General features: G+C 38.4%; 3 protein-coding genes and 1 pseudogene across 15 annotated transcripts in view; 3 read left to right on the top strand and 1 right to left on the bottom strand.

The window, feature by feature from the left end:
• The window catches only part of LOC129780134 (pickpocket protein 28), a 332703-nt gene that overhangs the window by 51492 nt on the left and 258771 nt on the right, over positions 1–22440 (bottom strand). The window lies entirely within an intron of this gene.
• LOC129780136 (homeobox protein 13) overlaps positions 11177–22440 on the top strand; it is a 262084-nt gene continuing 250820 nt past the window's right edge. For 3 of the 13 annotated variants that reach the window (XM_055788105.1, XM_055788117.1, XM_055788116.1), the window contains exon 1: positions 20738–21411. The gene's annotated coding sequence lies outside the window, so the exon portion shown is untranslated. The other 10 variants (XM_055788104.1, XM_055788115.1, XM_055788106.1 and 7 more) reach the window with 10 other exon arrangements.
• Positions 14230–15955, top strand: LOC129780137 (apyrase-like). The gene has a single exon (XM_055788118.1). The coding sequence runs from the start codon at positions 14258–14260 to the stop codon at positions 15914–15916; it is 1659 nt and encodes a 552-aa protein (XP_055644093.1). The 5' UTR covers positions 14230–14257; the 3' UTR covers positions 15917–15955.
• LOC129780716 (U4 spliceosomal RNA) lies at positions 19421–19578 on the top strand (annotated as a pseudogene).

Genomic DNA, 22440 nt, shown 5'->3' with positions numbered 1-22440 from the left:
CTTCTATCGTGATACGCACCATCCAACGACTAATTACCATACCCAACAACCAAACATAACGGTCTTTTTCAGGGCCACCAAATCATTATCAAAGAGTTTAAAGATGAAATTCTTCAAACATATCCAAAATCGGCATGGAACAGAATCCTACGTCAACTATGCGGTCGTGTCTCGGACACAGCCCTCGTGTGACTTCTTGGTTCGAATGAAAGTTTGTATTTTAACACTAGGTTTTCTGGACGCATCATTGTGACGCATTTCGAATTTGATAAGGAAAATTACAAAAAATGGTTGCATTTTTATTTTATTTTTTGTAATGACTTTTATCCATTGATCGAAGTAAATATATATTGAAGTCTATTTAACTCAAAAGTGTTGAAATATTGAAATTCTCTATGTGGTATACCTATCTCTACGGATATGCGTCAATTTGACGCAATCGTAGTGTAGACAAAATTTTGTGTAAACATGCAAACACCAATAATATATGAATAATATATAGGACTGTACCGAAAATTCGATCCGCTATCTCCGTGATCCTATCAAGTTGTTTCAAATGACCCTTGTTTTAAATGTTTTAATTCTTTTTCTTATAGTATATAATGAAAATATTTTCTAAATGTTGTTATACAGCCATTCCATGCCAAAGTGATTCACAGAATTTTGTGAAAAGTGATCGTAATGATTCTTCCCGTATTTTTTTTATTTTTTCATTAGGTTAGCCAGTGTTTTCCCAATTTTTCCAAAAATGATTTTTTTTAAATTTATAACCTTTGAACTACTGAGCCGAATTGGATGATCGATATACCAAGTTTTTCTATAGTTTACATGGTCACGGGACCAAGAGCACTTAATTTTTTTATATTTTTCTTGAAGAATTCTTGAGGATCTTTTACACAACATATCCGAAAATCAAAGATGTGTTCTTTTTCGGTTTTGAGTTATGATTTTTCAAAGTTAACATTTGGTCCGGAAAATATTTTTTTTCAAAAAATCATAACATTTGAACTACTAAACCAATTCAGATAATTACAAATTGAATTGAAGTCAATGAGCTAGTCTTCTTTGAACAAATACTACACTTACGAAAAAGTTGGATTCTAGTCGTATAGATCTAGTCTAGTCGCATAGGAATATTGAACGAAGACTGAAAACATATTAACTTCGAAAAATCATAACTTTGAAACGGACAATAACACATCTCTGATTTTTCGACATGTTATGTAAAAAAACCTCAGTGTTTAGGAAAAAAAATTAAAAAAAATATTGTGCCCTTGGTCCCGAGACCATGTAAACTATAAAACGTCAAATACAATCAATGATCAACAGAATTCAATTTTTTGAAAGTGTAGCATTTTTTCAAAAAAGACCAGGTAATTGGCTTTGATTTGAATTTTCGAACACCTAAATCGGTCCAGTAGTTCAAAAGCAATTAATTTTTGAAAAAAAAACTGATTTGGTTACCCTAACGAAAAAATTAAAAAAAGGTCCAATATTTTGCGATAAGAAACAAAATTATCACCTTTAACGAAATTGTGAATACTACATTTACATTTGCAAGTTCTTCGCATATTTTTTAATGCTTATAAATAGCTTTTTGAATCTAGATTGCGTACTATCATGAATCAAAATTAAAACAAATTCGCTCCAAGCATTACTGCGGCGTAAAAGTCATCATGTACCTTGATGTTGCTTTGTCCGAATGTAGGAAATTTCACACGCTGAAAAAAAACTGTACTAATCTGCACTTTTTGACGAAAGTCTGTACCCTGTACCGTACAGAATTTGTACCAAAAATAACGAAAAAAATCTGTACTGTTACAGATAAATCTGTACGTTACCACGTTACACTGGTTACCAGGTCGATTTTCATGTTGTCGTCTGATGCAGAGAGCTTCTGTATTTTTTATTCACATATAGGGAAAATGGGGGTAAGACGGACATGTTAAGTTTAATATTCTTCCCTTCACTTTCCATCATGCATTGGATGCGATTATGGATGTGACTGTCCATTTCAACTCCACCAGTTCAAATTATTTCAATAATTTAAATTTACCACTTACGAAAGAATTTACTTTTCCGTACATACCTTATATCGCTTCTCTGTCAACTCACAAACCGAAATATAACCATCAGCGAATTCAATTTTGCAATTAAATCACTAAAAATGCTTAATATCGAAGCCGAAAAAAATACATCCTCACGCGGCATGTTTGATTTTCGGTTTTTGTTTCCATACTTTACTTATGATCAGTATTCATTGTCATATGATGGTTTAAATATTCTAGAATAGCATGTAGAATGGGTTTTCATTGCAACTATACAAATCAACCACCTGTCCATCATACCCCCACTGTCCGTCTTACCCGCGGTTCCCCTCACACTATTGTTGATTTTCTGTATTGCCAACAGTCTTCAGAAAACATACGCTGCGCTTCGCTTGTGTTCAATTTTCATCAGCGCGCGTTCATAACGAACACTTATTCTCTTTTGGTACTGAGTGTACCACATTCATAAACAAGAGAGCACCGAATGAATACAGCGCAGAAGTCAGATACTAAACATCGCTTCTCACTTGTGTGATGCACGCCTCATTTTACACACACACATACACACACACACACATCAAATTTTAGCGCCCGCTTTGTCTTCGCTCGTTCTAAGCAAAGCATAAAAACAACAGCGCGCCTCCATAGCAACCGTATGCGCTTGTGTTAAGAGAAATAACTCAACAGAGAAAGCAAATCAGATTCAAGCGCGGTGTAAAACAGGTATAGAAATACGGCGTAAAACACGGCGCAAAACTCGGTGCAAAAACGGTGCTGACAACAAAACATTTTATTTGTGTTTCGGAGCGTGCTCATTCGCCAGAGCGCATATGTATACAAGGAGTGAGAATTGAACTGAGTGCAAAAAAAGTTGTTACACATCAGCATCGCGTTGCATTCCGAAGACTGATGTCGGTCTCTCTAAAATTGAGATATGATTTTTTTTTTTCAAATTTATGAAATTTCAATAAATTTGAGATATTGTAACAATATATGAAAAGTAATATGAAGAATGGAACCTACATGTGATTCTTCATGAACGTTTTATCCTAGGACTAACCATTTTCGAGATATGGCCGATTTCATATAAGGAGTGTATCGAAAAGTAGTCTTAATCATTCAAATATCAAAATAAAACTGGAAACGTTTAGAAAATGTTTACAAAGGTAAATTTAAAAAGAATATTAAGTTTATATGAAATATTCAAGCTTATTGTTGATTTCTAAACAATGATCGAACCTTAGATTTAACTCCACTCATCAAATTCAGCACAGTAGTCTTTGTGTACATTCTGGACGCTGCAGACCAATTCTTCTTGAACTCTGACATATTTTTAGACACTTTACCTTCCTTCTTGAACTTGGCCTTGACAATTGCCCAGTAACGTTCAATTGGCCGGGGACAGTTTGGTGGGTTGAGGTCTTTTTCGACGAACATGATGTTGTTTTCCGGAAACCATTGTAGAGTGGATTTGGCATAATATGCCGATGCCAAATCCGGCCAAAATAGAGGAGGAACCTCGTGCTTTCTATGAAGTGGAAACAATTTCTTCTTCAAGCATTCTTCCACATAAATTTGAGCATTTTGTGAAAAAAGTTGACGATCGCATGCCACAGATGCAAATGACTGGCCAAAAGAGCACTTTTAGGCCAAATTTTTCGTATCCGCTAATGGTACACTCTCTTCAATTGATTTGGTGTAAAATTGAGATCCCGGCAGCGTTCTATAATCTTCTTTGACGTTTGTTTCGTCCATAAGAATGTACTGATTGGGATTGTTCAAAATACGCTCATATAGCTTTCGAGTTCGTGTTTTTAAGCGCGATCTTGCTGCTCCGGTGTTTGTTTGGCCACTTTTAGCTTTTTATAGGTCTTTAGACCATGTCTCTGCTTAATATGCTGAATCATCCCAACACTGGTTTTCATCTTCTTGGCCAAATCACGAATGAATGCAGACCTGTTCTTCTGAATATATTTTACAACTTTTCGGTCCAATTCGGAATTACCTGGTCCTGGTTATCGTCCGCTTCTGCTAAGATTTTCGAAAGAACACGCATTACCGAACTTTGCAACGATTCGTTTGGCACTTTCTGGAAAAACTTTGATTTTTTGGACGTAGAACTACGGCTTTCAGGAGGGGTGCCAATCAGAAAACAGTTCACGTTTTTATGAAATAAAGTTAATGTTAATAACTATTTTCACTGTGAACGAATTCTCATGATTTGCATACCAATCGAATCGGAACTTCACTAAGATTTGTTTGATATGCTATACATTACAATTCGCTAATCTCTAAACGGTTTCAATTCATGAAAACTGGAAGAACTTCCTTTTTGACGTGGGACTACGTCTAACCGGAGTATATGGGGGGTAAAATTAAAACCTAAACACAGAACATGCAGGAAAATATGAAAGATTCCGAATGCTTATAACTCGAACATTTCTTACTGGATCGGAAAGATGTTTGCATCAATTGATGGGGAATATTTCTACGCTTCTATCGCAATTAATAAAATGTTATTTTTCATTAGATAAACAGTTGAACAACGGTAAAATGTTAAGCGTTATCTAAACACCCTAACTGCCTCATTTTGATTGGCCCGATCTACGGTTTTCCTAACACAACCATCAAAACCAAGAAACCTTGGGGAAACCGGCATTGTAAATTCATGAAAGTATGGAAACTTTTGTTCTCACCGAAATGTGTTCCCTAGCACAGACTTCAAAACCAAGCAGCGTTGGAGAGATCGGCATTGCAAATACATGATTGTCGGGGGTATTTTTGTTTCGACTGAAATGTGTTTCCCTAACACAGACTTCTAATCCATGGAGCGTGGGGAAATCGGCATTGCAAATACATAAAAGTCGGGGGTATTTTTGTTCCGACTAAAATGTGTTTCCCCAACACAGACTTTAGAACCAAGGTGTCTGAGGAAATTGGCATTGCAAATTCGTGCAAGTCGGGGGTATTTTTGTTCCGACTGAAAACAAGTTCCGACTTGTGCAAGTGCCTGAAGTTCATCAAATCAAGCAAATTCGCGGTTCGAGAAAAACGTACACTTGAGAGATGCCAACTTCAGAAGTAAACGTAAAATATGTTTAATGGTTCTTCCTTTCATAAATTTTGCCCAAGGCATCATACCAAACGTAAAAGGTTAATGACAGTCCTCCTTTGCTTGTAACGAAGAACATAATCTATCACAATGCATGAATTGACCATATATGGAATTATATAATATTTTTACTCACAAAGCAAATATATTGAATTCAATTGAATTCGGTAATTGTTTCATTCTATAAAAATTTAATCAATACAAACGAATGATTGGTACGCTAAGGTAGTCCCACGTCAACCTTGCGGTTATATCATAGATCTAACCCACCCTTTTTTTCCCATATATTTGTTCTGCCGATTTGTGTGCTAACCCTACCCGTATTTCGAATGCTTATAACTCGAATATTTCTTAATAGATCGGAAAGATGTTAGCATCAATAGATAGAAAATATTCCTACGCGTCTATCACAATTAATAAAATTCAAACCGGACCAGAATATGTTTAGAATGAGTTGCGAGTGAGCGGATAACATTCATGCATAATGCTGATTTCAAACACATATACACACACCTCGATATAAGAGGAAACCCTCTGTATCAAAGTGTGCTACGACAAAAAAGGATGCATACGAGAATTTTTTGTGCAAGTGTGGATATGGAATAGAATTTTGGAATATAACGGGTGTTAAATAAAAAATGAGATTTTTTTCAATACCTTTCAGTAACTCAAATAAAGAGCGTAAAATTTTCTTTCTCCAAGAAAATTGCTCTTTGGGCTCCCTAGAAACAGTAGGCGTGTTTGGTTTTGCTAGTTTGAATTTAGTCAAAGCAAAGATGGCGTCGAAACAGCACGTGTTCCGCGAACGCTTTGTACGGTTCTACGAAACGCATTTCCACCAAGGAAACAAGTTCATGGTGGCACATTTTAAGGAAGAAAATGTACCTGTCAGTACGGTATATCGTATCCTGGGTTCCCTGAACGTAGAGCGGAAGGTCGGAAGTGGTCGTCCGGTGACGATAATGACGAAGCAGAGGAAGACATCGTTAAAGAAGCTGTTTGACAACAAGGATGCAACCAGCCTGCGTGACGTCGGTCGGAAATATGGCTGCTCCCACGTATTGATCTATCGGACCCTCAAGATGGAAGGAATCGTCTGCAGGAAGAAGACGAGGTCGCCGGAGTACACGGAGGAGCAGATTGAGACGGTTAAATCACAGTGTCGGTGGAAGACCAAAAAATACCGTGGGACGTCTTTCGTTCTGGACGACGAAAGCTATTTTCCGCTGTCCAAAACGCATATTCCAGGAAATGATAATTACTACTCCAGCGACAGGTCATCCACACCGCCTGAAGTGAAATACATGTTCAAGCACAAGTTTGAAAAAAAGGTTATGTTGTACATCGCCATTTCCGACCGGGGCATTACAAAGCCTTGGTTTAAGGCGAGCGGTCTGGCAATCAACCAACTTATCTATCGAGAAGAGTGCCTCGATAAAATCCTGCTGTCGTTCCTGAACGAGCATCACGCGGATGGGAAGTACGTCTTCTGGCCGGACAAGGCGTCTTCCCATTACGCCAAGAAGACGCTGGCGTATCTTGAGGAGAAAAAGATACCGTTCGTGCCGAAAGATAGTAACCCAACAAACTTGCCCCAGTGCCGCCCAATAGAGGATTTCTTTGGCTCACTCAGTGCCCTAGTGTATAAAAACAATTGGAGGGCCAAGGACACGAAGCAACTGACTACAAGAATCCGGAATTGTATCCGGAAAATGGACGTAAGTGCCATACAACGTTCTTGTGAGAGCATCGCGACAAAGTTGCGTCGAACAGCAGACCACGGCCCATACTCAAACATTCACTGACATTTTTTTGAAGAAAATACATTATGTTATTAATAAGAAATACTGAAATCGATGAAAAAACAAATTTTTTTTATATGTGACTGAAAAAATTCTCATTTTTTATTCAACACCCGTTTGATATACACTCCATTTATTGAGATACAACGTATATTTCATGGAAGTATGCTTTCAAATCCCCGTAGGAAAACCTTACTTTTGCATATTGTGGAGTTCGATTCAACCTCAAGCGGAATATAGGAGCAAAAAATTCGATGCATTCTAAAATAATATTCGAAATGGTGAATAAGTGGATTGCATAATATAATTGCGTGGTTCTACGTCAAAAATGTGGTCGCGTCCTTGATACAATCACTTATATTGTTTTTTGCTATTTTGTGGTATGTAACACCCTTTTCGGCGCACCAATTGTGCAGAATTTTCTTTTTAGTTTCCAAATCAATTCGCGACATTTCAAAAATTTCAAAAAAATTTATGACCGCGACTAAATGACTTATATTTCGATTTTTGACAAAGCGGCTCTGATTATACCACAAAAAATGTTCACCCATTTTAGTGTAAGAACGTGTTGAATGTTTAAAACTACTTTTCGATACACTCCTTAATAAAAATAATATTTGTTAAATTTCTATAAAGTGTCGGAACCTCAGTCATAAGGTCTAACGACAGTATGCATCTTCTATTATTTCATGAACATCATTATCATTATATAAAATTCATCATATCTCGAGGATGGTTAGTTCTAGGATAAAATGTTATATATAGCTTTTCATGTAGAATCACATGTAGATTCTATTTTTGTATTGCTTTTCTTGAATTGTTATGATTTCTTAAAGTGTTGAAATAAATTTAAAAAAAAACACAATCTCCGTTTTGGAGAGTTCCAAACCGTATCACTATATGCCAAAATTTGTGTAGACATTTTTCGCGACCTTCGATAACGCCAAAATATAGATTATAAACGAAAAAAATTGTAAGGGGTTGTATCTAGGACACAACCGCATATTTCCGACGTAGAACTACAAAATTATCGTATGGAATCCATTCGTTTACCACTTTGAATATTATTTTGGAATGCATCCAAATTTTTGTAATAGATTATGTTCTTCGTTACAAATAAATTTAATGAACGTCCTTTTACGTTTGATATGTCTAGGACTACCAAAATATTTGAACGGAAAAATTGTCAAACGATCATTGTATTTTACATTTCCCTCTGGAATTATTGCACATCTCATGTTTACGTAGTACTCGAACCGCGAAAGTTCATTCACCTCTAGTACCTGAAATGACGATTTTCCCAGGCTTCTCAGTACAAAGCGAGCACAAAAGTACTCAACGCCAAAAATTTCCCCCAACTTGCATGTATTTGCAAAGCGGATTCCCCCGGGCACATTGATATTGAAGTACGTGTTAGGGAAACACAGCTCGGTGGGAACAAAATACCCCCGACTTGCATGTATATTTGCAAAACGGATTCCCACCTGGGGGAGTCTGGGGAAACCGTAAATCGGGCTTATCAAAACTTGGCAGTTAGGGCGTTTAGATAACGCTTGACATTTTACAGTTATTCAATTCATCTCATGAAAAATAACATTTTATTAATTGTGATAGACGCGCAGAAATATTTCCTATCACTTGATGCAAACATCTTTCCGATCTGTTAAGAAATTTGCGAGTTATAAGCATTCGAAATACGGGTAGGGTTAGCAGACAAATCGGCAGAACAAATGTATGGGTATAAAGGAAGTTTTTCCAGTTTTCATGAATTTAAACCGTTTAGAGATTAGCGAATTGTAATGTATATCATATCAAACAAATCTTAGAGAAGTTCCGATTCGATTGGTATGCAAATCATGAGAATTCGTTCACAATGCAAATAGTTATTAACGTTAACTTTATTTCATAAAAACGTGACTTGTTTTCTGATTTGGCACCCTTCCTGAAAGACGTAGTTCTACGTCAAAAAGATTAAGCATTATACACCTGTGAACCAGAGAGTTTTTCAATATAGGCTATTATGACAGTTCTCATTTCCATCCTGCAAAACTCTCTCAGAAATCCTAGTCTATTCCATATGGATTATTTTTTTTTGATAAATTAAAAGTACAAAAAACCAGGAAAAATCAGGATCATTTTATAAAAATCAGGCAAAATTGAGTTTTTGTCAGGATATCAGGAAACGTACCAAAACACTTGGGAAATCCCTAAAAATCAGGACGGTTGGCATCTCTGCGTGTGAGTATGACCACTCTTTGCAATCCTCGTACCCAGAGTTGCCAACCTTCCTGATTTTTCAGGATTTCCCAGACTTTTTACCACACTCCCTGATATTCTGGCGAACACTCAATTTATCCTGATTTTTCTGAAATGATCCTGATTTTCCTGATTTTCGTACTCTCTACATTATTCAAAATAAATATGGTGGTTTCCATGTCAAAGTTTTCTGTCATTATAGTTCTCCGGTTCGCACTAGTATATATCTTACATTAAGTTAAATTCTCTAGACGCAGAGCTGTACTTATTCTTTTATCTCTACCCTCAATTGTTCCGTAGCTTTCCAAAACAGTGCTAGAAAATTTCATAAAGCCAGATTGTCTGACGAAAATATGAAATTAATTACAACGAGATTAAGTTTGAGGAACAACATTGCTTTATTTAGGATAATGTGTATGTAGATGTACGCCCAGAGTTATTAATGTAGGAATACGTTTCAGAGTGTAAAATTACTCACGGGAACATTTTAAAATCCACGGTCAATATAAAAAGATTTTATTTGTAATTTGTTCGTCTGATTCAAAGTAGAATAAACTTTAATGATGGGACTATGGTAAATATATCTATACAGCCTTTCCATGCCACACCGATAGAGTGGTTCTCAGATTTTCGTGAAAAGTGGTAATTTTGTTCTTTATCACAATACAATAGATCCGTATTTATTATTTTTTTGTTAGGGTGACCATTTCCATTTTAGCGTGGTTCGAAAAATCAATTAAAGGGTGTGTCACATCAAATTGCATCACGGAAAAAACGCTTTAGAAATTCGCCCAGTAGACCGATCCTTTTGAAAATTTTAGACAGTAAAATAAAAACTATTAAACAACTTTTAGCATTTTCTTTTTATTCATACTTCGAGCCCAAGCTCGTATGCTCGCACCTTCCTCTTTACCCCGTCCATAAGGTTCTGTACAACGTCAGGTTGTAGTTTTTTTTTAAACAGAACTCCATTTTCTCTTGAAGTCCGCCTCCGATTTGACAACTCCGCTTTCCGCAAGAGCAGATCGCTTGCCACACCATGTACTTTTTGGCAAACTTGGATAGTTTCTGCTTGCGAATCTCCTCCGGAACGCTGAATTTGTCCTTTGCGGAGAAGCACAACAGGCCCGGCAGCTGACGAAAGTCCGCTTTGACGTAGGTTTCGTCGTCCATTACCAGGCAATGCGGCTTCGTCAGCATTTCGGTGTACAGCTTCCGGGCTCGCGTCTTCCCCACCATGTTTTGCCTTTCGTCGCGGTTAGGAGCCTTCTGAACCTTGTATGTACGCAGGCCCTCCCGCTGCTTGGTCCGCTGGACGAATGAACTTGACAAATTCAGCTTATTGGCGACATCCCGGACCGAACTTCTCGGATCACGTCTAAACTGCTTAACTACGCGCTTGTGATCTTTTTCACTGACGGAGCATCCATTTTTACCGTTCTTCACCTTCCGGTCGATGGTTAGGTTCTCGAAGTATCGTTTTAGTACTCTGCTGACCGTGGATTGGACGGGAGTTCGGGTTGAGCGACGGTGCCGATTGGACGTGCTCGTTCGCGCTCCGTGTTTTTCCTTTGAGTGTCGCTGTTGTTTCGATGAAATTTTTAGGCGTTTCAATAAAAGATGCACTAGTGTTATATAAAAGTGCGCTTTTTTCATCGCTACATTGAAATCCTGTTGAATTTGTTCAGATTTCCTGGATATTTGCGGAAAATGCCGTGCAAAAGTGCAGTGCAGTGTGCGGCGGAGAGTATTAGTTTCTCGTTTGGTTTCGTGTTACAACATGTTTCTCATTTTTCTGCGTAATTTCCGTGTGTGTGTTTTTGTATATGTATTGAAATTTAGTCTTCGCAGTGTCAATATCAAATCGTGTTCTAAGTGAAGATATCACGATTATGAAAGAATGGGAAAGAGCTCAGATCGGTTCTCATGGTGAAAGTGTCCCAAAAAAGTGTGCAAATCCGTCCATGCGGAAAGGTGATTCGTTGATCAGCGCACTTTCAAGAACGACACAAGTGCTGTACAAGTGAATTCTCACATATAGAATTTCTGTGGCAGTAGTGTAAAGTTTACTGCCAAGAAGTTTTTCATCCTTTTCTTTCTCACTTCAAGCGACAACAGTGTATGCGTGCCATGTCGGACGTCTGTTTGGCATGTGTGGTACTAGTGTGTGCGTATTTGCATCGTGATAAACTTGGCTGTGTAGTTACATCAAACAACGTCCAGTATCTGCCTATGTGTGTTGGTGACACCACTTGTAGTCTTGTCGGCTCGTCGCTATTTGCGTATTTGCAAATAAAACATCATCGCTCAAAAGTTTTTATACAGGGGCGTGATTCTAGCGGTTTTGTGCGCGTTTACGTTGCTCTGTTTGTGTGGTTGGGTCCTTATTACTGTGGAAGGCTCTTTTTGTGTACCTTCTTCTATATCCCTACCTTTTAGAGCGCGATTAACAAAAAAGTATATCGCCGATCCAATCTATTTTAGAAGAGTTTTCTTGGTTGCCTTTATAGATTAGCATTTAAAATATTTTGCCAATTCGATATATATGGAAGGAGCTTTCTCGGTTGCCTTCTAAGATTGCCCAAAGGTTACCTCCGTGTGATGCAATGAAGATGAATTACGTGCGATTAGGCACAAAGAACATTATCAGTCCAATATATCGCAGAGGAGACCTTTTCAGGCCACCCTATAACATCTTTATTATCTAAGAAACGCATTTGATTTTCGAGTTTTCGTTTCGCCGAGTAGTTGTTTCCGCGCTTACAAAACCGAATCACTAACTGGAGTTCCGGTTCTATTGCAGAGGAGACCGTTTCAGGTCATCCTTTAGGATATTCAGCCGCTGCGAAATTCATTTGAGTTCTGAGTGTTCGTTTCGTCGAACAGAGGAGACCTTTTCTGGTCACCCTTCCATATCTTCAGCAGCTGCCAATTATATTTGATTTTCGAGTTTGCGTTTCGTCAAGTAGTTGTTTCAGCGCATAGAGAATCAAATCACTTACCGGAGCTACGATCCTATTGCAGAGGAGACCTTTTCAGATCCCCCATTCATATATTATGTCGATACGATACATTCTGAGTGTTCTTTGTGCAATTTGGTTGTTTCAGGTCAATCACGGAGAGCAACTACGAATTGTGCAGTCTACCCAAGCTCAAGCAAGCTCAAGCTCTGCTGACCGTGGATTGGACGATTCCCAGCATCTTACCGATGTCCCGATGTGACAACTCCGGATTCTCGAAATGAGTGTACAAGTATTATAATGCTTTGATTGAAAATTATGTTTTTGTTTTCCCAAAAATCGACATTAACTTTTCGGACAACCCATTATGAGCTATCCTGATTTATTCTGATTTTTATTTGTATTCTTCCTGATTTTTTAAAATAATAGTTGGCAACCCTGCTCGTACCTTCGAACGCATGAAAGTTAATAATCGTCCATTCTGAGAGTCGCGTAGCATTTTGTACTTCTGATACGATAACTGATGAAATTCTTGTCCAATTTACATGTGTTTTGGGGATACACTAGGCTAAGAATTTGCCTGGAAATATTAGAACTTACTGCAATATTCGCAAAATAACAGATGGTGCAAGATGAAGGGGTAATATTTAATTCAAACAGAAACATTTCTGTATGGAATTCTGAGCACTCAGTGGAATGTGTTTATGACATAAGACAACAAATTGGGACATATGGCTTGTGTGAATCCTTAATATTTCACAAAATCTTTCTTAGTAGAGAGTTATTTTCAAAAGTTGGATGCATTCTAAAAGTTCAAAAAAAAGTCACAGGAGGGTTGTGTCCAAGACACGACCGCATAGTTGACGTAGGATTCCGTTAGACTATCTGCTGCAGGCTGATTTTGGAATTAAGAATGGAAGAATTACATTGTTAAACTCTTCAATAATGGTTTGGGTCTGTTTTGTCTGGTTGTTAGGTATTGTTTGTTCTCTTCACCAGTGTCCATAACCGAGTGATAATGATAGAAGGATGGTGATTAGTCATTAGATGGTGCGTATCACGTACCAAAGCCGCCCTCTGTGATACTGGACGAGAGGGCTCCTGTGTTATGTATGGATGAAATAAATAAAAAAGCTCATCAAAGCAATTTAAGATAATTATCATTATCGAACACAATTTTTCTCACCCGAAAAAAAGTGTTACTATAGTATAGAGAAAATATATTTGAAATGGAAAAGTAATTTCATTCATAATTTTTTATTTTCTGAGTGTTTATTCAACCCATTTCGTACCAAACGAATGGTTATCGCATTCGCGCTTATTTTTCTAAACCACCATTTGAGTAGACAAAAAAATTGCAGATAAAATTGGCCGCATCATTTCGCGCGCCACATCCTTCCCGCATCCCCAACAGAGCTGTAACCATCCGAATCGCTCTGTTATCAACTAATATACCGTTCTGAATCATATTTCGGACGCTTAAGGCATATGATGCAGAAAACAGGTCTAAATGCACAGGTATCATTTGGTTGATATTTTTAATAAATTAGTTCAATATGCTTCTAACCTTTCTACTTTGGTACCTATTTGATTGAAAACATAAAAAAATCATCGAATAAAATGCTTTTCAAATGAAGCGAATAAAAATCAAACTTCGGACACTAAATCATAGTGCGTTAAGCATTTCAAGATATTAGTACAAAGTGTCCAAAATATGATGTCCGAAATATGATTCAGAACGGTATCTCTCTCCCTTTCGCGCGTCTGTTTTGGTGTACTCCGAATTCAATTCTGCCATTCACAAGATTAATGGTCACTAAATGACTGTGTGGAGAGCACTGTTTCATATGCTTTTTCCCGTGGCGGCAAACAGCAGAACCATACGCTGTTTTATTTATTTATTTTTTTCGTTCAGCCTCACACACAGCTGAGGACTCTTATCGCTTCCGCCGCAGATTCGTTCTCGGCGACTATAATAGATTGCAATTGGCCACCCGGGGGGAGGGGGAGAACTTTGACCGGAGCCACAACACTAACAATGCTGCTGTCAGTGCATCGGTGGCGTTCGGGCAGTTTGGAATGGGTTCGTTTGGGCTGGTGCTAATTAGTGTCCTTCTGGTTGGCGGTGGTGCGACGACGGTCAACGGGGGGATACTGATCTCCAAGGAGGAGGGACTGTTCCCACTGACGGTGATCCATCTGAACGATTTTCACGCGAGATTCGAGGAAACGAATGTGCTTTCGACAAAGTGCAAACCCCAGGAGGGGGAGCGTTGTATCGGTGGCTATGGCCGGGTCGTTTCGGCGGTGAAGGATTTGAGTGAGGCGTACAAGGAGCAGAACCCGATCTATCTGAACGCGGGCGATAACTTCCAAGGAACGTTTTGGTACACGCTGCTGAGATGGAATGTGACGAGTTATTTTCTGAACTTGCTACCAGCTGATGCGATAACGCTTGGGAATCATGAGTTCGATCACGGAATTGATGGGGTGGTACCGTTTATGGGGGCGATTAAATCACCCGTCGTGGTTGCGAATTTGGATGACAGCGGAGAACCCCGCATACAGGGGAAGTATAATAAATCGGTTGTGATACGCCGTGGAGGTGTACGGATCGGTGTAATCGGGGTAATTCACCATGCGACGAACACTTTGAGCATGACGGAGCGGTTAGTGTTTCTGGATGAGGTCGAAGCGATAAATACGGAGGTGGCGCAGTTGAGAGCGAGCGGAGTGAACATTATCGTGGTGCTTTCGCATTGTGGAATTGACATCGATAAAAAGATTGCAGCCGAATGTGCGGACGTCGATATCGTGGTCGGTGGTCACTCGCATACCTTTCTCTACAATGGTTCAACCGAGGGGTTCCCAGACCCTCCGGCAGGACCCTATCCAGTGGTAGTTAAGCGTCCCGACGGGAACAAAGCTCTGGTTGTTCAGGCCTCTTGCTTCACGAAGTTCATCGGTCGACTCACGGCCTACTTCGATTCGGAGGGTAAACTAGTTGAATGGGAGGGTAACCCTGTTTTCTTGGATGAATCGATACCACTGGACCCACAAATCGTTCAGGAACTAAAACCTTGGAAGGAAATGGTGGATCAGCTTGCTTATCGCAACGTCGGATCCTCGCGAGTGGTTCTATCCAAGCGTGAATGTCGTACGGGAGAGTGTAACTTGGGAAGTTTCGTGGCGGACTCATTCGTCGATTACTACGTGCGTAGATCGGAGAGCAGCAATGAGTGGACATATGCATCAATAGGAATCACTAACGACGGTGGGATGAGAACCTCTCTGAATAGTGGAAATCTAACCTACGATGATCTGGTAACGACCGTTCCGTACGAGAACACCATTGACACTTTTGAAATCCAGGGGTTGCACTTGCTGGAAGCACTAGAATACAGTGCCAGTCGCTTTAACACAGCAGATTTCCTACAATTATCGGGTCTGAGAATTGTCTACAATGTCACGAAACCCATCGGGCGGCGGGTTGCATCGGTCCACGTTCGTTGCCGGGAGTGTAAGGTCCCCAAATACCAACCGATAGACACGAGTAAGCTTTATCGCGTTGCCATAGCAGCCTGGATCGGTAATGGCGGTAACGGATACACCATGTTCAAGCAACACCGAGTCAACGTTCGAGTTGGCCCCCTCGACATTGTAGTACTAGAACAATACGTCAAAAAGATGTCACCAATTATGCAGGGAATCGATGGCCGAATCCGCATATTAAAATAGATTCCGTGTGCTATCTTGAATGAATAAATAAACTTCCCTTGAGTGGGATACAATCATAAAATAAATCTTATCACTGTGTCCTTTCCTTGTCGTCGTGAGCCTTCTCGGCAGTGCGCTGTGTCCTCTGGTTATGGGACGACGGATACGGGTGGGGTGACGCACATCGTCGGATCAATGATGCGATCAACTTTACGCAGTTAGCGATAAAATCAAAGCTCAGTCAACTAACTTTGTTCCTTCTCCGTAAAACTTTGCTTCGGGGCCACCGGCCTACCTGAAACTTTGTTTTATTGAATTTTCGGAAGATTTTCCGCCAAGGGCAAGGGCAAGTTGTGCCTGTCATTTTAACGAGCTTCGCTGCTCATCCTTCTTCCAGGAAGTGGTTAAACTTATTAAACTTATTACGGTATCATTTGGCCCAAGGAGTGACGAAGTACAATTCCTAAGAAATGAGCTGATGTATCTTATTGTGGTTCATCTTCCTTCGAATGCAATATCACCCAAATTGCTCGAGGCGTCGCATAAACCATTTTTTTTCTCACATTTGAAATCGATCCCAATAAACTTCCGGAACAGCAAATGATGATAATGAGTCGTAAACATGCTCGCAAAGCGCCGAAATCATCGCTTGATTTCTCGAGATGCACCTGGGGACACGATGTCTCTTTTCACTGCGCTTTTTTGTGACACTCTTTTGTTTCTCGGCTTCCAATCAGTGCCTCTGCCAACCGTCGACCCCCCAGAGAAGATATGAGAAGTCACGTTGACGGCTGCATTGTTCTTCACCGACAAAACCTCATTGGACAGTGATAACAAAACCGGGTTTGGAGAGTCAGAGTTTGTGTTTTTGCGTCCACACTCTCTGTTGTCTCCTAGAGCGATGTTTTGTAAACAAGGAGAATCGCTGAGCAGGCGCGCACGTAAAGTTTCTAAAGTTTCTCATCACTCTCACTCTCTCTCCTTCTCTAGTGATTGGAAACTGTGTGTTTCGAAACGCGCAGTGAAGTGGCGCTTTCTATTTTTGCTTGCTGCCACCCCCACACGGAATCGCATGTGCGTGTTTCTATCCCCCTCGATGAACCCAGCAACCGCAGCGCTAAATCAAATCAAAAGAAACATTATAGATGTTAAAATTTCTTCACTAGATTTGGCACCGGGAATTACACAAAACACGAATTTTCGTTTTTTTCGAACATGTGTACATTAGGGTGCCAATGAATGTATGGGAAAAAATTCGACCCTGAAATTTCAAAAAGTTACCTTATACAAAATGTTCATCACCTCGAAAAAACTCCCTATGCCAAATATCAGCCCAAACGGACTTAAGGGAGAGTGGCGCAAAGCGGTCAAAGTTTGAGTTTTTTTGAAAATCGAAAAATCACCCAAGGGGGGAGTAAAGTTCCTTCTTCTTCGCGTACCCATGGTTTTATGACAACACTACCATTAACAACCGTATTGTGGGATTTCATGCCATTTCCGGGTTTTCAGATTCGCTTTTAATGAACTGGAAGTCACATCCACGATGTTAAAATGACATCGGAATACGATATTCAACTTCCGCTGGTAAGACATTTGCAATAAATACCCAAATCGCATGGGTTTTCCATATTTTTTTGTCATTCAATACTATTATTAGCAAACCGGAAATCTAAACAAGATTATATTCTATATTCTTGAATCTAAGTTCATCTCTTGTTTGAAAAAAAAAAACACAGAAAAAGGTTCATTTGTATGTTTTGAAACGGAACTGAAAATACAACTTTAAGGTTCAATAGTCAGAAACAGCAAAAAGTCGGGTGTTGCGACATCCCAAAAGTATTTGACTGACAACAAGCCAATCTAACTATATAATATTCTCTAACTGATGGTTCTTGTAGAAAAGTTTCTCAACTTTACTATAACATTGTTTAATTTTGTGTGATTTATACATGAAAACGTAAAAAAAAAGTGTTTGTAGTGAGTCAAAACATTGTCACATCACGCTGGAATGGACCGTACACATTGCATGACGTGACAACAACTTCCGGAGGCAGTTGTTTCTCCTCTATCTGTGGACCGATCTTAACCAAATCTTGTGGGTTGTTGGCCCTCATTGTTCGCTCAGAGAAACCCAAGTGTAAAAATGTTTGAACTTAGGTTCATCTGATAAGCTAAAAAAAGCTCTATTTTTGTGACGTGACAACGTTTCAAAAGACCTGATTTTCAAATCAATATTTCTCACAAATTACTAAATGAAACCTAAGCCTACCAAAGGTTTTTCAAACAAGTATTGACGAATTACATGCCAACTCGTCTTAGGAGTTGGCAGCACCATCTCAGATAGTAGTGAAACGTTGTGGGTGTTAAGACGTGGGTCATTTAAGCAACTTTGCATACTTGAAATATTCGAAAAAGAATCATACTACTTTTTGGAAAAAGACAATTTTTTTTCTTAATTTTATACAAAAATTTATAATTAAAAACTATGATACCTACAAAATTCTTGTCAAACGATGAAATGTATGAAATTTTCCCAAAAAATTACCAAAAATTTCGCTGACAAAAAAGTTATTTTAAAAATTAAAACTCATTTTTCTCAAAAACGTTTTTTTTTTAAATTCCTAAAAATTAATATATATGAATAGCGATACAGTGTATTCGACAAAACTTTAGATCTTGTTAAAATATAAACTTTTGTCGAAGACATCAACTTTCTATCTTTTATAGTTTTTGGAATATAAGTCATTTTTATATGAAGACTCCTGAGAAAAAAATAAATGTTTTGCTCGTAACATTTTTGTGAGTAAATTCTCACGTTTGAAATGTTTCTAAATAGAGAAAAGTTAGCAGAGCATGTGAATTGCGATAATTTATACATAAAAATGTTACGAATTGAACGTTAATAGTATTTTTCCAAAGAAAAAAAAAATGAAAAAGTTGTTGTTCGAAAAATATATATATAGAAACATTTATTGCACCCTAAAACCTCCATATGCCTAATTTGGTTTCATTTGCAGTTTCATGTTGATCGGTTCAGTAGTTTCCGAGTACATAAGAATCAGACAGACAGACAGACAGAAATCCATTTATATATATATATAAATATATATATATATATATATATATATATATATATATATATATTTATATATATATATATATATATATATATATATATATATATATATATATATATATATATATATATATATATATATATATATATATAGATAGATAGATTATCGCAATTTACATGCTCTGCTCACTTTTCTCTATTCAGAAACATGTCTGTCAAGAACATGTCAAACGTGAGAATTTGCACACAAAAATGTTACGAGCTAAACGTTATTTTTTTCAGGACTCTTTATACAAAAATGACTTTTATTCCAAAAACTAGGTTGATGTCTTCGACAAAAGTTTATATTTTAACAAGGTCTAAAACTTGTCGAATGCACTATATCGCTATCTTGACTTTAAACAAAATTAGGATAAGTTGTATTTTTTTCAAAGAAAACATGAAAAGTTTGCTTTGCGCAGTGGCGATATTGTAACCAATGAGGTTTTACCGAGGTGCGATTATTGCTATTTGAAAAATATGAAAAGTTGTTGTTCGAAAAACTTTTTTCCTGTAAAAGTGCCCATCTTCCGATGTATGGACGACTTGTTGAAAATTGTAAGGGCTATTCATATATATATATTAATTTTTGGGAATTATAAAGAAATACGTTTTTGAGAAAAATGAATTTTAATTTTTGAAATAAGTTTTTTGTCAGCAAAATCTTTTTCAAAAAAATGTTTGGTATTTTTTTGGGAAAATTTCCTACATTTCATCCTTTGACAAAAATTTTGTAGGTATCATAGTTTTTAAATTATAATTTTTTGTAAAAAATTAAGAAAAAAAAATGGCTTTTTCTAAAAAGTAGTCTAATTCTTTTTCGAATATTTCAAGTATGCAAAGTTGCTTAAATGACCCATGTCTTAACACCCACAGCGTTTCACTGCTATCTGAGATGGTGCTGCCAACGGCCTGTCGAGTTGGCATGGAATTCGTCTATTTAATTATCCATGCAATGGTATATAGACATTGAAATTTGGTTAAGCAAGTGCAGAGATATCTCAAGAAACATAAAAAAAAGTGAAAACCTGAAATATTTTAAATATAATTATGTAGTTTTTTAAACTCACCTCTCTTGAAGGTTGGTGCATAAAAAAAATCATTTCAAAGAATGTATGATATAACTAGTGCTCATTCAAATAACTTAACTTTCAATTTTCTCCTAAAATTAGATTTGAAATTTGGTTCTCTGGTGCATAACCTCATGGAATGGGTCATAACAGCTTCACCCCCGCAGTTCATTGAGGCAATTCTACGAAGCTTTCCTGCAGATGTATACAAGAAAAACTCTCGCTCTCTCTCTCTCGCATCCACGTCGTGCTCTCCCGCTCCCGCCGGAGGGGGTTGCATGTGCTTTTGGACTCTGGCTCCATCATACGACCCTGCGAGGCTGCGGCGGCCCAACAGTAGCATACAGATTCCAAGCAGCCAGTTAATCGCCGACTACTATCCGCGACAGGTGTGTCTCCTAGAGTAAGTGGTTTTCAGCGTTCGTTGTTTGTACCTGCATTCGGTCGTCGAGAGTTGTTGGGCCGTCGGTCGAACCAAAACCAGTTCAGTCAATCGCGGCCGCAGCAGCAGTAGTTTCACTTCCCCAATCGGTTCCAATTGAGTTGGACACATCGCGGTTGGTACTACGACCATATGTGTGAAGTGTGATTCGAACCCAGTGGTTCCTTACGTTGTTGTGCAGCACGCGTTTTCGAGCGGAGATTGTTGTGGTGGTTATTGCTGTTTGCCATTGGTTGTGCATTCCAAGTTGACTCTCGAGGCGGATTTGTTTTTTTTGCTTGTTTAATACCTGAGTTAAAACAGTGTGAACGAAATCTTCGAGAACTCCAAAGGAGTCATTGGCGGATATCGAGCAGGGCGGGGAAAGTTACAAACTAGTGGAATTAAGCCAATAAAGTTTTGGTAGAAGTCAACGTACGCGGTTTGTTATACGGTTATACGGTTTGCGAATATCGACGAGGCGTTCTGAGTTCTGTGGTTTAATGTTACCTCCCCAAGTGATACCCCAAACTGTGTTACCTTGAAGAGTTGAAGAGGCTGCCGGTATCCGATGACACACAGTCATCAGGAACAGGAAGCGACGAGTTCAAAACTGAAAAGGAAGCAATAATTTGAATTTTTGGACCGTTCGACAAACTCCCAAGCGGTCACTGTGCGGAGAATCAATGAATTTTGAATCAATTATTTTAATTGGTTTTGAAATTGAATCGATTGGGTGTCTGTCGAGGTTCAATTTTAATTTTACTTCCTTTTCACATGCTGCCAATTCTGGGATAGAGTAGGCTCCGACATACAACCACGCCCCGGGGACAGGTACAATCCTATTGAACACCAGTCTCGCTTCCGGTGATTAAAGTTTCAACAGTGTTCTATCAGTTCTATCAGACAGGTAAGGAAATGCTATCTACAATTTATTTATTTTCGGTTGGGAGGAGAGAACCGTCAAACGTCTGTTTCGGCGGAGGGATTGTGGTTTGGGCGGCCGGGAGTTGGGAATGGGAATGCTCAGCACTTCGCTCGATTGGCGGATTTGTAGTGGTATTTTGTTGGGTTGTGCCTTCCGATTGCTTCCTATATTTTGAATGCAATGCGCGTTGTGCGATGCAGAATAATGCACACTGCATCACGTAGGAGAGATCTGTTGGAATGTCTGCGAAAAATGCAACTTCTGGAACGCAGCGACCTGTAAGATATGCTCTGGATGGAGCGGATTCTATTGAAGGTTTATAACAGTATTGGTTGGTTGTTCAACAGCAGCATGTTATTCATGGCGAATCTTCCGGAATGCAGACGTAATGTTGTTTTTTTTTGTAACACGTTCAACTATAATTTTATATGAATGAGTTCAAATTCATTTGAAGTTCATAATTGGCGGTAGCTTAGGCCTGGTCATGAATCACAAATTGATCCAGCTGGTTGAAAGCTTCCTATTTGGATGCGAAATTTGGATCAATGAAAAAATATTGTGGTTTATGTAATCGGGTATAATACTGAGAGATACTTATTCCAATCTTTACGCTGCTAGAGCTATAGATGGATCAATGGAATCAGGATCTATCATCGATCAGAAATTGAATCCAATATTGATGTCAGTATTAGGACCAAGTTTACAATGAAATTCTCGCTCTACTAGATACACGACAACGGTCTGCTAAAGCGATCGTTTTCGATTTGAGATAGCTGAACAAATTAAAGCATAATTGCGACACTTCAGATCCTTCATTCAAACAAAGAGTGCAACGGAAATACAGAATATTCAAGACCCAATTTTTTTGGTAAGTATTTTAGTTACTAGATTCCAATAGAAATTCACCGAGATTCTAAGTATTCAATTCTATATTTCATTCTAAATTTTAGACATATTCCAAATCTAGATTTTGGAACTTAACTTATGAGGGCAAAAAATTTTTGAAAGTGG

This window comes from Toxorhynchites rutilus, chromosome 3 (genome assembly GCF_029784135.1).
Source record: "Toxorhynchites rutilus septentrionalis strain SRP chromosome 3, ASM2978413v1, whole genome shotgun sequence".
Taxonomy (NCBI): domain Eukaryota; kingdom Metazoa; phylum Arthropoda; class Insecta; order Diptera; family Culicidae; genus Toxorhynchites; species Toxorhynchites rutilus.
The sequence above is the reverse complement of the archived record's forward strand: the minus strand, read 5'-3'. Positions and strand labels throughout refer to the sequence as shown.

Bases quoted from the DNA above. Each gene is read 5' to 3' on its own strand.
- LOC129780137 (XM_055788118.1), top strand. From the start codon at position 14,258: ATGGGTTCGTTTGGGCTGGTGCTAATTAGTGTCCTTCTGGTTGGCGGT.